Source organism: Hippoglossus stenolepis, chromosome 11 (assembly GCF_022539355.2).
Source record: "Hippoglossus stenolepis isolate QCI-W04-F060 chromosome 11, HSTE1.2, whole genome shotgun sequence".
Classification (NCBI taxonomy): Eukaryota; Metazoa; Chordata; class Actinopteri; order Pleuronectiformes; family Pleuronectidae; genus Hippoglossus; species Hippoglossus stenolepis.
Genome location: NC_061493.1, coordinates 8,292,825 through 8,308,970, shown reverse-complemented (window position 1 = coordinate 8,308,970; position 16,146 = coordinate 8,292,825). Strand labels below are relative to the sequence as shown.

Here is a 16,146-nt window from a genome sequence, read left to right as displayed (position 1 = left end):
GGTGAGTTTAAGGGGACTGTTTGGTTTTAGGTGAGGTACACGCTCCCTAAGTGATTTCTAGTTTTAACTATATTTAATCATAAGTGCAGCACCTGCAGGTAGAGATGTATCATATAATGCGTCCACGGCCCCTCACCCTCCATATGAAGGCTCTGTAATGTCTGTGTGTTGAATGTCTTAATACTTAACTAATAAGAAAATGGCGTCGGCCACAATAATCAGTGTTTACGGCTGCTAACGGACTTCTCCAGAACCTTTAAAAAAAATTCTATCGGCCTAGCTACATTGTGTCATATTCTTATAGTAGATCAACAATGACAAGCCACGTCAAGTTATTAGCAATGATGAAGTTTTAAACACCAATGTTTTATCAAATTAGATTATTTATTCAACTTTACAGTTACATGTGAACCAACAGGAACATAACAGGCATAGATATAGATGCACATATTTACAACAGTAAACAAGTGGAGCCAGAACAAGGGCTTGGCGGAACGGTGAATCTCTTGGGCGCAGAGGAAAGTCAGGAGGGAAACCAGCTTCACTTCCTGAGAGAGAGAGAGAAAACTTCAATTAGACAAACAGCAAAAAATTTAAATCCATCTGACAGGAACCCTGTTAGTGCTGTAACTGGAAGACTGGTCCGTTTGTTCCAAGTGAAACGGTTCACGGTGCATTCGTGTGTTCCAATTACACAGTGGGCATCAGGGAAGCCCTTTTGGGTTTTGATACTTATCTATATACCATTCCAAAATACCAAATAATATCACTTTATTTTCAAATTTAGTGATTTATCATCGTTGCACCAACTCCGAGAAGAGAAGGTCATTAGGTGACACATCCATTCATATGTGATTTAAGCAGGAATAGACAAACATATGGTATTTTCCCCTTTGCAAAATGTTGAGTGTCACTCTCATACACACATTAGAAATGTAATAATACAGAGGAAGTCTTGTAGCATGCATGAAGAAAGTAATGCGAATTACATGAGGGGAAAACTTGGTTGAAAAGAAGTCGGAAAACATCCTTGTAAAGTTCCCTCTGGCTCAGGTTTTCTCCATAATGAGCTCGCACCAGGTTTTTAAAAAAGGGATGAACTGGGCCTGGTGGCTCACTGAACGTGTTCTCCTTACAGCAGAGCCAGAAGGGGGCAATGTCCCGACCGAGCAAAATCTGTTGAGGAGGATCACTTTCCCCCTCTGATATGGCCACTTATGACACCGACAGCCACAAGTGAGCAAAGCTACGAGGGGTTCAGACATGTTTTTTTTTTTTTTAAACCATTATTAACTTTAGGAACAGCTTTGTCTGCTTTGAGGGGAGCTTGTGTCCATTTTGTCAGGGGAACCGACTGTAATTTGAATCATGGTGACCGGGGAGTTTAACACTGAAGTCTCACCTCTCGACTTCCATACGGTTTGTTTTTCCTTTAGTTTTGCTGCTGGCTTTGTCGACTTTGTCAGCGGGAGGCTCCTGCTTCACCTTCTTCACCGCACCCTCCTTCACCGGACTCTCCTCGGGTTTCCTCTGAAATACACAAAAAAAAAACACGTTCATTCACAGGAAATCTGGGCCATTTATTTTTAGGTTGCAATTTTTTGTACCGAATATCCAGCTCCAGACTCACCTTCTTCCTGACCAGGTGGGAGATGTCAGAGACTGCAGCCGAGGACGAGTGGCCGTTGGTGGAACTGACTCTTTTGGTTGATGTGCCGTTCACCTGGACGGAAAAAATTAAATGATACAATCGGTCCTCAAGAAATTTGCCTAGTTATTTTATATGGTTAATATCTAGGCAGACTACAACTTAAAAAATAACCATGCCTACTTATTTGGATTACGTGTGTATACTTACTTTTGAACTGGAGGGAGCATCACCGTTCTGTAGAGCAGACTCTGGGAATGCAGAGGAAGTAGAGCCTCCCCCCTGACAACAACATTTATTCAGAGTTAAAATAATGTTTATATGTTGACTTTTATAAAATCACACCACAGTCACAAGCTGTGTCTAAATGAAGATTTAAGACAGTGTGTATGTGGGGTCCAGAGACAAAGTTCAGAGACACTGAGTTTAAACATAAATCTCAATTTGAATACAGTCACTTCTACACCAGGGTGCAGTCTTCAGCCTGCGTTATCAGTCACTGAGCTGATGTATGATGCACAAAGCAGATTTTCACATTCAATAGATGTGAGACCTACTGGACACTGCGTCTATAAAAAGGTGATGATGCAAAGTCACCACTCACGGAGGCCTGACCAATAAATGTCCCGTCACTATGAAGACAATGATTCAGGGTCCATCATGTAAGGTGAAGAGGACATCCCTGACTCACCAGTGCATCCTTCACAGACTCAGAAGCAGCACTTGTCATTTTCAGTCCCTCTGTGGCGTCCTCCACCTTCTCCTTGATCTCTGGGAGCAGAGCCTTCAGCTCCTCCATCTCCTTCCTCTCACTGGGCAGAGCCTCCGGGCCCTCGGCCTTGTCCAGCAGCTGCTGCAGTTTGTCTGAAGGACAAGGTGGACGTGTTAGCTCACACTCCGGTGCTTATCGTACCATTTGAGAAAGAAAACCCCCCCGCTTACCCAGCCTGCTCTTTATGACGGAGATGGAGCTGTTCAGCTGGTCGACAGCCAGGCGGTACTGGAGGTTCAGGCTGTAGGTCAGGCCCAGCTGGTAGTGAGTCTCAGCGAGCAGGCGGCTGTCTGAGTCCAGGTGTTTCACCTGCAGCTTCAGACACTCCTGGAAATCCTCCAACGCCTGGGAGTAATTTCCTGAGGAGAAAATAAAGGAAGTCATCACCCACTGTCCAAGGAGAAAATAAAAGATAATTCCAGGTGTTAAGGTGGAATTGATGCCACTGATTTCTTATTAAGTTACAGTATCATCTCAAGGGGTTGATTGTAGTTTAATATGTGGGGCCTGTAAATTGATCCTGTGACAAAACAACTTTAGAATTGTTTCCATGACTCAACTTTCAAAACAGCACTGTAATTTATTGAGAAACAATTAATCTGTTGTAATCTTCATTATTTTGACATTTGAAGAAAATCACCTCTTTTTCAGAGGTCAGGTGTTGTTTTACTATTGTCCACAATGAGTCAAAAAGGTTTCTAGTGATATACTAGAAAATGCTCATATGAGATGGCTGGGATCACGTTTAGTTCACACACAAAAAAAAAAAGAAAAAAAAAAGGCACATTTCTTTGTGATTTAAGATTAAAAATTGGAGATGTTAAAAACATCTCCTGGGTCTGGGCGGCGAAACAATATCAATATATATCTCGATATGATTATTCATTGTGTAAGTACAGTGAGGAGGTATAACACATAATTGATCAACCTAAGATTTGTAAATAGTGTTATGAAACCCTAACCCTGCTCATAAAGAAGAGTTAAAAAACCACGACCTTCACTCGGGAACTAAATTCAGTTTACAATACCACAGTATGGGTTTTTTTGGGGGCAGCTACAACGCAGTGCAGGGTAGTAAAACCCTGGGAGCCCCCCCACACCTCCATGAATGCATCTTTTATTTTTTCTTGATTGTGATTTTTTCACAAGGATAAGACTTCAGCATTCAGTTTAAGTACAACTGCCTATTTGTCTGTGTTTATTTATGTTGATGTTATTTTTGTTTGATGTTGCAAAAAAAATTATACATATATGTTAATAATGCAACTTTATCATAATTATCTTACATTTTTTTTGCTACCTCCCTCAGACATTTTGTTGGGGTCATGGTAAAACTAGAAGATGTGTGGGTCCACTTGTTCGTACCTGATTCAGCAGAAACCTCACCCAGCCTCAGGTGGGTCTGAGCTGCCATCAGCTGATCATCCTTAGACTCTTTCCTTATTAAAAGAAAAAGAAAAAAAAGACGTCACCATGGAGACTGTAGCTCAGTGACTAGAAAGTTCATATCCTAACCATCAGGGCTTCGAACACATCTGGAGCTTCTGTTACCTCTTGTAAATGACTTTGGCCACTTCCAGCATCTCCCAGGCGAGCTGCAGGTTCCCCACCTCCTCCTCCTCATCACTGTCCTGAGAAAACACGCCAACGCGTGATTTAAACTCCCACTCTGACAATCACACGCTCGGCCGAGTCATTTTGATTTGTACTGGAGCTGATTGGTCAAGTACCTTCTCTGCGGTGCCGTCTCCTTCGCCTTGCTCTTGTGCGTCACCCTCCATTTCTGCATCGTCGCCCTCCTCCTCCTCTTCTTCTTCTTCACCGTCTGGAAACATAAGTGTTTAGAGGAACTTAGCAACATGCCATAACAACCATCATAATCACCAGTTAAAATGAAGGACTGTATGGAATGGACAGACACCTTCTGCTTCCTCTGCTGACTCCTCGCCTTGTTTCTCATTTTCCTTCTCGTCTTCATTTTCAGCAGATTTGTCCTCCTTCACCTTGCTCTTCTTTTCCTCCTCTCCCTCTTTTGCTGCTTTCTGTTGTGCATCACCAGCGGAGGCCTTTACCACGGCACCTTTCTTCTCTGCCTTTTCGCTCTGCTTCCCTTCAGCCTTTTGTGCATCTTCGTTTTTCTTCTCGGCCTTTTCGCTCTGCTTCCCTTCAGCCTTTGGTGCATCTTCGTTTTTCTTCTCGGCCTTTTCGCTCTGCTTCCCTTCAGCCTTTTGTGCATCTTCGTTTTTCTTCTCGGCCTTTTCGCTCTGCTTCCCTTCAGCCTTTGGTGCATCTTCGTTTTTCTTCTCGGCCTTTTCGCTCTGCTTCCCTTCAGCCTTTTGTGCATCTTCGTTTTTCTTCTCGGCCATGGCGTCGTACACCTGAACCCTCAGCTCGTCTCTGGTCTTCTCTGTTGGGGATAGAGAGCAGAGTCAGGATGAGGTGCATAAACATTCATCTTTGAAAAGTGAAAGCACAAAAACGACCATGATGCTCCACCAATTCCTTTTCCTCACCATCAATGTTTTCTGTGCTCTCAACGTTGGAGTCTTTGGGTTTCTCTTCTTCCTCCTCTTCTTCAGGAACTCCTTCCAGAGCGTTACCCAGGACCGAGTTCTCCATCCTGCAACAATACAGTCATTTAGTCTGCACACTATCACAACTACTACAAAACTGTGTGGGGAAAGTCCTCGATGGATTGGATTAAACTGCAGATCATGGGTTTTGTGAAACAATGAATCAGAGCAAATGGGATGTAAACTCAAGCCGTTTTCAGGCAAACTCATGAAAATGTCCGTAACATTGGGTCCGGACGTTTGCGTTTCACATATGAAGAGCGCAGCAGGAGATTGTACGCGTCAGACGCGTTCACAACAACAGGAAAATGTCCGGAACATTGAGACGAACAGTGGTGCTTGTGCAGAGCATGCAGCAGAGTAAATTGCACATTGCAGAAAGCAGTATTTTTGTTACAGTAGAGCTAAAATGAAAAAGCTTAAGGTGGCATTTAACAATGCATTTAGAATCTTTCTTAAGTGCCCAAGATGGAGTCAGATCTCTGTGGCCTGTAATGACCCTACCTTCCATGCGGTCTTGGGGAATTTTATGTACAGATGTATGTGTTGATTATAGACTTATTCCTCTTGTTTCTGGAAACACTGGAACAAAGGCCTGTAGCTGTCTTAACAGTTATCTAAATATTTTGGATTTGTGGGCTGCTATGATCGTAGTTATATTTTGTTTGTATTTTATATAGATATGGACCTTTGTGTCTGCAATAAAGTTGAACTGAATTGTTTGCAGCACATCGACACCGGCCTTCATCACCAAAAGCTCTCAAATCGCATCATCTTTCCAACTTGACATCTTTGTTTTCATCTTCGACGTGCATTTGTATTTTTTCTTTTCAGTTCAGCATGTTAGAAACTTCCCCACTGGTTCACTGGGAATTTTCTGGACATTTTCTTTATTGTGACATGGGCTCACTCACTTTACCAGGGGGCCGGCAGGAAAAACTCAGTAAAATGTCTGGAGCAAATGACTCAGACATTTGTGTTCTCCCATACAGCCCCTGTGGAAAATTCTGGCGGTAAGTGCATGTTTGAAAGCAGCCTAATGTCTCTGATCTTACCGTGCCAGGTCCAGGAGCGCTTTACCGCACCAGAAGAACGCCTCGCCACACTCATCCGCTGTGTCGCCATACTTTTTAGCCCTAAAACAAAAAAATCTCTTTAAACATTTATGCAAGTGGCAACGATTAGTGAAATCATTTATTTGTCGCACAACAAAATAAATAAATTTTGATATTCTAGAAATATTTCAATGAAAACTAAATATTTGATGGTTCAAACTCCTCAAAAGTGAGAATGTTCTGCTTTACTTTTACCTACATGACAATAATCTGGATATTGTTAGGTACTGACATGTTGATGTTTTGTAAATCAAATGAACAATCAGTTGATAACATGAATAGTTGTCAAATTTGATCGTAAATGAAATTGAGTTAGCTGCAAAACATGTAATTTAATCTTTGTTTATTCTTAGTGATTGCAAACTTTTTTACATTATGTAGCAGAGAATCAAATTTTTCACAAAAAAAAAAAAAAAGACATAAAAACGAGACAAAGAGACTTTCAAAGTAAAAGTATTTCCTTCAGAATACATTCTGTAGACGCATTTCTGACTTGTTGGATTGACTCCAGATGTGTGTGAGATGTACAGACTTTGTATTCTGGTGTGTGTGAAGCTGCTTCGGTCTGAGGATTTAGACTCACAGCATGCCACAGGCCTCCTGCAGGGCGCTCACCGCCTCCACCACCTTCCCCATCACCAGGTGCTTCTTCCCGGTGCCGATCAGCTTGTTGGCCTCCTCCATGTTGGCGACACTGGACAGAGAAACACAGTTTCCAGATAAATCTCTGGTGGGAAAACCAGTGTCTCAGTCTTCGGGTGTATCTGGTGTGTGGCACAGCGCACAGTGAATACAGACCTTGTACTGACGGGGACAAACAGACGGTAAAACTCCAGGTGATGTCCGGAGGTCGGAGTGTCGGCTCGTCTCTCGCGCTGCTCGCACTCTCAACGCTTCTGTTTCAATTTGGCGCGAAATATTCCTGCCTTTTCCGGTCGACTTCCGTGTTCGTCAACTAGCGCGGGAGAATTCTTAAAGGCACAGAGCACCACAAGATGATAACGTTTTACTCGATGACTGCTACTGTAGTACTACTACCAGTGTTGTGCAAGTTCACACCTCTCATGAACTAGTTCAAAGTTCAGTTCATGCAAGTAAACATGAATAGTTCACGTTCATAGTTCACCATTTAAATTCTGAACTAGTTCATAGCTCAGTTCATTTCATAGTTTTAAGGTGGAAAGTGAGAATGAAAGACTTAACTTGTTTTTTAAAGAAAACTTTATCCATCACTACCCCTTGCCTTAAACTGTACTTCATATGTATCAATTCCTAAAAGAAATGTTTTTTTTTTGTTATTGCTAATTTTGCCTGTTTCTTTATTCATACCCTGCACGAGTTTGTCTACCTGTTACTGGGGAATCATACCCTTGAAGGCTGCAGACAATGTGGTTTGGGTCATTTGGGGCTGTTGGCAGGGGGTCTTGGTCTTTTTTTGACTTTCAATTACTTGGAGATAACTTTTTAGGCTAGCTGGACGCTTCAGCTCCACATGCCGTTTTAAATTAGATGCGGATGAGGCTGACGTCCGGACTTGCTTTTTCAGCGCAGGAGGACACAATTTGCACAGAAAGGTGAGATTTTTACTGTCGGGATCTTTATCAGACAGTGTGTAAAAATCCCGCAAATAATAATAAGGTGCATCGGATGTAGTCGCTGAGTCTGCGTCTCTGCTTTCACTTGCCATTTTTATATGAGACCGAGAGCTGTTGTCTTGGAATACGTTGCTTGTTTGGACTACATGTGTGTGCGATGAATCATGGGTAGTGCGAAGTCGAGTTAGTTGGTTTAGGTTAGGCTACATCGCGGAAATGTTACGGGCACTGAGCAACGACATGGTGCAAGCGTTCGATTTAGACAGCGTCTCTCCTCAGGAGAAGGAAAACATTCCGTAACGTTTTAGCTAGACCTCAGATAATATGAACGTGTTCACCGTTCAAATTCATTATTTGTCATTAAGTTGCGTTCAGTTCATCGTTCTCATAAAAATGAACGTGTTCAATGAACGCGTTCTCGTGCACAACACTGAGTACTACTACTAGTGCTACTATTACTACTATAGCAATACAACTACTACTACTAGAACAACTACAATAAGTGAATGAATGAATGAATAAAAAGTTTATTTGGACATTTTAGAAAAGAGAAAATTACAATAGTTCAAGTGCACATTTTATATCTGAAGAGAGTCTGAATGAAGTGTGAACTTAGTCACTGATAGTCGTGTCTGTTAATACTACTGCTACTTTTACTGCTACTATTACATGTGCTATTTGCCCTCGGGTCAGATCCTCTCGATCTTTGCTCTGCTGCGACGTCCCAGTCACTTCAATAGCCCCGATGAATGTGACAGAAAACAAATTCCCTAGTCTAAAGTCTAATACTATTACCAGTATTTGATATATGTATTGTTTTTCTAGGTGTTGCACAACAATTTTTGTTGTAGAAATTTCATTGTACAAATTTGTGCAATGAAAATAAAGCTTTCTAATTCTAACATGACCACAACTACAACCACTACTACTACTACTATTGAAATACTATTAGTACTACTCTCATTACAATACTACTGTTTATGTCAATCCAAATGGGACACATACTATATACCACTACTACTTCACATACTAATATACATACTACTACTACAGCTGCTATATGAGCCATTAATGTGTTTGGCTGATGATTTGAATTAAAAATGATCTGCAGTTATCTCTGTTACTTTGAAAAGAAGACAGATTAAATCACATTTCTTTGTCATACTATGTTATGTGTTTATCTTTGTGAATAATAATATTCCTTTTTGTCTCCTATTTATTAATTTATATATTTAATATTGAGGATTTTGGATGTCCACTACTACTGCAGGCCAGTGTTTTAAGCTGTTCACTATAAGATTAGATAATAAGATAATTCATCAGATAAATTAGGCAGTGGTGGTATAAGTGTGTGTGCGTGTGTGTGTGTGTCACTCAGTATGTGTGTGCTGTATAAGTGCAGCTACAGGCTGCTGTCACGTCCTGCTGTGAGACACAGGGATTGTCCAGCTCCCATCTGAGCTCCTCCTGCTGACTTCACTGCGTCGCTGCCTCGTCAAGACGAGTCTGGACCTGGCAGCCAATCAACCCCACACTGAGACGGTCCCACTCAGCCGTCCTCGCACTGCCATCACTGCAGAGATCACTTTAACAGCTCTAATTTCTCTGTTCCATTTTACCACAACACAGCTCATTCAATCACACACTCCACTGTTATTTCACAGAGTGGAAATACTCAGAGGGGGTTTATCGTAGATAAAGTCAATATTGTGGTGGATAAAACAACAATAACCAAGCAAATAGACAGTGATCACTTGATGTACTCACTCGGCCTTTTAACACAGCATCTTCTCTTGAAACCAAATGATCGAATTAATCAAGCTGTTATTTTATGATTAGAAATATCATTTTAGATACATTTTGTGACAATGAGCCAAAGGGAAATAAGTTCAGTTAGAATACATTTTTAATAAATTACATTTTCCTTTTTTGTTGACATCTGCTGCTTACATTTGGTGGGGGTATAAGTGGTTGCCAAGCAATACACTTGTTATAAAAAAAAACCATAGAATAGTGAAGCAACATACAAAACAACTATTAATCCACCATTGAATGCAATATGTGAAGCACTAGGATCAAATGCTCCACCACTTTGCGCCAATCTTTCAGTCCAGCATCGCATCCTTTAAAAAAAAAAGAGCATTTTGATATTTTGCAGGGGCCGATGGAGACCATTATGACGGACACACGAGGGCCCTTCAGACATCCATTTGTTTTCAGAATCAGCAGTGGAGCAGCTGCACTAATTATTGGCACATTGTGAGACAGGAGATGAACACAAGGCATCGTTTGATCACTCGCCCACCGCAGTCTTTCTAACAGGATGTCATTGTGGGTGCCCCCTCTTATCTGGCCCTTGATGCTGCGCCCATGGCAACGGCGTGCAAAGACGTCGCTCTGTGACAGTGGGGAAGAGAGGGGGCAGGCTGAGGGGCCGTTGGAGCAGATAACAGCCACCAACACTCAGGTGAAATAATATTCTATTTGAAAAACACTGCAGGCTTTCTCTTCAAGCAATGGATTGAAAACATGTGGAACTTTGCTGGATAACAGATATTTATTATTATTATTATTATTATTAGAATATAATACGATTTGTATGTAAAATTGTACTTTGGTAGAAAAGGAATTTGGTTTCAGAGTCACTAAAATTAAAATGACACCTTCAGCTGCTCCAACAACATACAGAGACAAACAAGCAATGTCACTGTGATCCAACAGGATGTGACTCTGTGAAACCATCCTTAACGGCCCCTTGTCACACACATGGGTTATTATTATCCATGTGGTATTCGGTTTCCTCTGGTCGATGAAATGATAGACGCCATTAATCAGGGGAAAAAATGCACATCATTCTTTTGAAATGTTTAACTATGCTGCGATTCAGCATGTGACTTGGGAATCAGTACAGATAATGAAAATAAACCAACATCTCAAGAGACTAACAATTTACCTGTAGAACACCTCTCTCTCAGGAGGACAACTGCATTACGTATTCATTCATTTAGGAGTTAACACGAGTTAATCAACAGTTTACTACCTCCCAGGCCCAGCAAACCACTGCATATAGTATGTCAATATAGTATAGTATAACATATTGCACTTATATCATTGGGCTGAAGAAGACTTTTTAAAAGACTTTTTTTAAAACCTAATTTCCTCCTCACCCCGGCTATATTTGCACAATGACTAAGCTAAGGAACGGGTACATTTCTCTATTCATTTTTCCTCAGGCAACAGTTTCTATAGACTAATGAAAGAATAGTTTAACTGGAAATTTGAAATCCCTGTTGAGAGAGCCAGTTATTCTAATTTGTCGATTACAACAAACTACTTGTGAACATGCAAAGAGAATGGTGGCTGTTCCTCAGCTGAGTCATTGTGTTAACAGTGGTGAGGAGGAAACGAGAATAAAAAAAAATGTCTTCTGCAGCCCACAGGAAAAGTACAAGATGACGCAACAGACCGTCTCGTCCCGTTGGAAATGCTGAACAGCTTAGCAGCAAGTGACAATACAGGAAACCTGTATTGCAAGTGCAGCCGTCTCATAGAGGTTAATAAAACAAAACATATCATGGTCTCAATTTATGTAAAAGAAATACACAGATTTGATGGTGAAAGGTCGCCCGCCTATCACAGGGCTGACACACAGAGACAAACAACCATTCAAACTCACATCTACAGGCAACTTAGAGTCAACCAGGAAGAAGGAGACATCTCACACTGACACAGGGGGAACATCTTAACTCCACACTAAAAGGCCTGAGTATCTTTTTGTTCCAAGAAATGATAAACATGTTTTTTTATCTGTTTCAAGGACCATAAGCCCAAGTTTGACTTATGTTTTGTCTTCATCAAAGCAATTTACTGTGGTTCTCTGTCCTGGGTTGAAACATGGTCATTACACAAAGCAGATTTAGTGAAAGACCAATGAGAAAATGTAGGTTGAACGGGGCGCTGGCTGCCAGAGCGGCACGGTTAATAAGTAAATCACTGGCTGATAAGAGGCAGCAGCTATGTGTAGATTAATGTCTGCTCCTGACAACAGATTTCCTCCAGACCTGCTCCACACATGCTGAAAGAAGTCATATGATAAGACCTCATGATTCTGTGACCCCTGTATTGATGTGAGCCTGGATTAGGGGGGGGAAGCTCTTCAGTCTCACATGAACAAATCAGCCACTGAGTTTAATCAAGGGATTGAATGTGGTGAATAAACTGTAGTGGCCACAGGTTCCTCTGAGGGCTGACGAAATATCACAGAAAGCTTCCTGGAGGATGTTTTCATTGACATCTTCATCCTCATTCCGTACGTGTAGTCTCACCACGAGCAGGAGGATTCCCAGAGGAGCCGGGAGGAAATGTGCAGAGTCATGCTGTGTGTGGAGGTTTCTGCACCTCAAATCTGCTCTGGGATCACGCGCTCAACCGAGTTATCGCGAGAGAGGAGCGGGGCTATAAAGTCCCCGGTGGAAACGTGAAGTCTCGCACTCCTCTCTCCTCCTGCTCTGAGTTCGTGTGGTCCAACCCTGAGGTACGTACAACTAAACACAACTTAACACAACTTAACACAACTAAACACGTCTTTTTGTTTTACTTTTGAAGTTAGTTATGTTGTTCTCCATGCGTGTGTTCTGTTCGTTGTGCGTTTTTCCACTTTGTGTCGCCGAAGCTGAATTCAACAAGTGGTTTTTTCACTTTATTTAAAAAAAACCTACATGGCTTTGAGAGTAAAAGGGGATTTGTTGATAGTTGTCGGACATATTTCCACCGACAGAAAACACAACAAAGTGTCTCTCCAATCAATATATAATCTATATCTTTGCAGCTTCCGTAAGTGTTGATGTCAAAAGTCAAACCAAACGTCATAATAATGAGATTAGCTCCTGAACACGCAGCAGTTACAACTTTAAAATAGAGTTGGATGTTATTGTGCGGAAACACCCTGTGAGTTTAAACTGAAAGAAGAAGCGAATGGTCCGTAGGGTGCAGTGAGAATGGAGGGGGCATCAGTAATGGCTGAGGTTTGGGTACAGAAGGAGCTTTAAGTCAATATTGGATGTAATATAGCTGACATCACATACTAGTCTCTGGCATTCAAATTTATATTGATTGATATATCTTCCGGTTGTATAATAACTGTTATCATACAGTTGTCTCTCACATGTTCATATACATCCCACACTAATATGCCCCCAGTAATTGTGCAGGGCTGTAAGAATGGCAGTCACTCTGATGAAAACATGTGTAATGTCAAAACATTATTGCAACTTACAGTTGATTATTGATTAGCAATAACTGAGTAATATTGTAATAGTGAAAATACCAGTTATACGTTGAAAGTGAAATGAAGGCTAAGTAATAAAACAAGATAAATTATTATCACAATATATAAGATATCAAAGTCCACTATGATATCGATATATTGCTTATGCATTGTGCAAGCACAGTAAATTGTTATAGTAAACAAATTTAAACCACAACCTTCACTCCGGACCCAAAATCTGTCTTCAAACATATAATAAATAAATCGTGATGATTATCGAGTTCGACTTATATAAAAATAACATTGCCCAGCCGTTTGTAAAATGCACCAGCGTTTTGTTTAGTCTGACAACCACTTAGAAAGGAGGACATTTACTTGATGCTGGTGAAGTTACTTTATTAAATAATATATGATCACGACAGTTGTCCCATTCATATTCTGTCATTTATGTTTCTAATCATTTCCGGTCTAAGAAAACTCAAAAATCACTGCATACCTGTGTAATACCCTGATTCATCAAGATATTCATCATCAGATTACAGATGATGAAAAAATAATTACTAATTACTGCTTCAGAGTGCATAGTTCTTTCATTAGAAACGGATCAATTGGGTTAATATTGAATATAACAGACATCATTTCCTTGTCCTGTAAATGAGGGAATTAAATGGTTTAGCCATGATTTCACATGCATTTCACGAGAAGAGACTGTGTAATACATAAACCGTTTCCTTCTTGTGTTGTCTAGTCAATCTGAAGATGGCAGCAGGCAATGCACGAATTGGAAAGCTGGCCCCAGACTTCACAGCCAAAGCGGTGATGCCAGATGGAACGTTCAATGATCTGACACTGTCAAGCTACAGAGGTATGACTGAACCGGTGTCTCATCTCCTGTTGGTCAGAGGACATGCTTTGATGCCACTCTCCTTTCACTGTTTTGAGATCCCAGCAATGTTTTGAACAGACATTCATTTACACTACTAAAGACCTGAATTAATTAGACTGTTACCATAGGAGCATCATCACATGACAAACTCAATGGGTTTATTTATTCTTTCCTTTGTTGTAGGGAAGTACGTTGTCTTTTTCTTCTATCCACTGGACTTCACCTTTGTGTGTCCGACCGAAATCATCGCTTTCAGTGATGCTGCTGACCAGTTCAAGAAAATCGGCTGTGAGGTCATCGCTGCCTCTGTGGACTCACACTTCTCCCATTTTGCATGGTAGTTATTAGGCTTTATATTTTAAACTCACAGGATGGAGGCGTGCATTCACTTGTAAATACCTGACTTTTTTTTATATTCACAAAGGACCAACACACCACGTAAGCAGGGCGGTCTGGGCTCCATGAAGATTCCCCTGGTAGCTGACACACGGCGCACCATCTCCACAGATTATGGCGTCCTGAAGGACGATGAGGGCATTGCCTTCAGGTAAGTTTTACAATGTGGAGTTATGCTGTTTCACTATGAGTCCAAGAAAGTTAGAAACAATGAAGCCAGTCTGCTGGGCCTTCTCCTTTTTAAACACATCATTGAAGGTACCACCCTGTATTTCAGGCAGTGAAGGGAGAATACAGACTGTAGTGCCTTACGCTGCATTTACAGACATTTGTTGCATGTGTGCTTATTTCACTGAAACATCACATTACCAGCAATGCTCCCTCTTGCATGATTTTACTGCAGGGCAAATGTCTGAATGGGGGTGTAGGGCTGGTTTACAGTTCCTCAAATCTAGTTTATCTTCTTTCACCTCAGCACAGCTGGTAAATCTGAAGTGGATGTAAATGTCTGATAGTTGGTTTTTGAAAAGTTCCAGAAACGCTCGACACATTCAACCATCTGACATGCAGTCTGAACCGAGGATAAATCCAGCTTCAGGTCATTATGAGCTGTTTTTTCTCTCTATTAAAGGGGTCTGTTCATCATTGATGACAAGGGCGTCCTGAGACAGATCACCATCAACGACCTCCCGGTTGGACGATCGGTAGAGGAGACCTTGCGTCTGGTCCAAGCCTTTCAGTTCACCGACAAGCATGGAGAGGGTAAGTTACTGCTACACTTCTGTAGTGTTGTCCATTTGACCTTCTTATTGCATACAACACTTATTTATTGAACAATTATAGCAATTTGCTTCTAAAAGATTTCAAGTGTGCTTGAACTGTACTAGACTAAAGTGATGTAATTAAAACTTTTTCCATGACACAAATACGCTCTTGTTAATAATTGAACCATCACGTCATATAAAGAAGAAAGGGCAAAAGACTATAAGGCCTTATTTAAATTCAAAGTTTGGTTCTCCAATCAGTGCCCAGGTTTACAATGAGCTGTATAATAAACTGTGTAATGTCAGGCACATTTACTTATGATAAATTTCCCTTCCATAAAGCTAAAGCAGTGACGGTCATGCTCTGTAAATGTGTCATAAAGTCCCATCTTTAGTTTGATCTGCTGGGCCAGGACTCATTACAGGCTTATCTTTTTCAGTCTGCCCAGCCGGCTGGAAACCAGGAAGTGACACCATCAAACCTGACGTCCAGAAGAGCAAAGACTTCTTCTCCAAGCAGAAATAAGCCCAAAGCCAGAGTCTGCTGTCTGCTGTAGGAGATTTCATTTAGAGATTACCTTTACATTTCCCAAGAACAATATTTAAGTCAACCGTTGTGCCTGTGGAAGAGGAGGCAGGTTGTTGGTTTTTTGTCAACGTGATGATGTGTGGGTTCCATTGTGTGTAGAGCAAATACTGGTAGTGCACTTATGACCAAAGTATATCATTTTGTAATAATACTGTGCCAATGTCTGCTTTTGTCCGTGCCTGACTGTGTTCAATGTTTGTTCTTTCATATCTGTCCTTACTGTTGTGTGATACAAAGGACCATACAAACCTTTTTACTGAAAAGAAGCCACAAACACCTCTTTCAATAATGTTGAACCAGTTTTTAAGTTGAACAACAAATGCTCTTTAATCAAAATAAAGAAAACAGTGTATAACCCTTTCCTCAAGACTAATGTTTTTCTTAAAAACAGGTGGGATGGGGTGTTCCACTAGATTTCACCCATAAAATGTAATTAAACAACAGTGTTCATACTCTGTCAAATCATTGTATCAGGTCTCAGGAAAAACCCCATCGAGTGTCAGACGAAACGGCTTGAGGTGAAACCATGTCAACAGGAAGTG

General features: G+C 41.1%; 2 protein-coding genes across 3 annotated transcripts; one reads left to right on the top strand and one right to left on the bottom strand.

The window, feature by feature from the left end:
- Positions 1 to 365: 365 nt before the first annotated feature.
- LOC118117823 (histone-binding protein N1/N2) lies at positions 366 to 7,036 on the bottom strand. 2 transcript variants are annotated; one of them, XM_047341985.1, is made up of 15 exons: positions 6,907 to 7,036; positions 6,692 to 6,802; positions 6,049 to 6,129; positions 4,934 to 5,040; positions 4,754 to 4,827; positions 4,342 to 4,699; positions 4,151 to 4,245; positions 3,972 to 4,051; positions 3,786 to 3,859; positions 2,591 to 2,779; positions 2,340 to 2,512; positions 1,859 to 1,930; positions 1,631 to 1,723; positions 1,403 to 1,530; positions 366 to 548 (listed from the first exon to the last, which is right to left on the bottom strand). In XM_047341985.1, the coding sequence occupies exons 2-15, from the start codon at positions 6,790 to 6,792 to the stop codon at positions 542 to 544; spliced, it is 1,632 nt and encodes a 543-aa protein (XP_047197941.1). In that variant the 5' UTR covers positions 6,793 to 6,802; positions 6,907 to 7,036; the 3' UTR covers positions 366 to 541. The 2 variants fall into 2 exon arrangements, with proteins under 2 accessions (XP_047197941.1, XP_035026295.2); XM_035170404.2 differs by having other exon boundaries at positions 4,342 to 4,827.
- A 5,050-nt stretch (positions 7,037 to 12,086) lies between these two features.
- Positions 12,087 to 15,966, top strand: prdx1 (peroxiredoxin 1). The gene is made up of 6 exons (XM_035170424.1): positions 12,087 to 12,237; positions 13,718 to 13,834; positions 14,039 to 14,192; positions 14,280 to 14,402; positions 14,883 to 15,013; positions 15,456 to 15,966. Exons 2-6 carry the CDS (start codon positions 13,729 to 13,731, stop codon positions 15,539 to 15,541), a joined length of 600 nt encoding a protein of 199 aa, XP_035026315.1. The 5' UTR covers positions 12,087 to 12,237; positions 13,718 to 13,728; the 3' UTR covers positions 15,542 to 15,966.
- The last annotated feature ends 180 nt before the right edge of the window (positions 15,967 to 16,146 follow it).

Excerpts from the sequence above, each read along its gene's own strand:
- LOC118117823 (XM_035170404.2), bottom strand. The coding sequence starts at position 6,792 with ATGGAGGAGGCCAACAAGCTGATCGGCACCGGGAAGAAGCACCTGGTG. Across the intron at positions 2,513-2,590 it reads CGTCATAAAGAGCAGGCTGG|ACAAACTGCAGCAGCTGCTG; the intron begins GTAAGCGGGGGG and ends CTTGTCCTTCAG. Across the intron at positions 1,931-2,339 it reads AGTCTGTGAAGGATGCACTG|GGGGGAGGCTCTACTTCCTC; the intron begins GTGAGTCAGGGA and ends TGTTGTTGTCAG.
- prdx1 (XM_035170424.1), top strand. The coding sequence starts at position 13,729 with ATGGCAGCAGGCAATGCACGAATTGGAAAGCTGGCCCCAGACTTCACA. Across the intron at positions 13,835-14,038 it reads GACACTGTCAAGCTACAGAG|GGAAGTACGTTGTCTTTTTC; the intron begins GTATGACTGAAC and ends CCTTTGTTGTAG. Across the intron at positions 15,014-15,455 it reads CACCGACAAGCATGGAGAGG|TCTGCCCAGCCGGCTGGAAA; the intron begins GTAAGTTACTGC and ends TATCTTTTTCAG.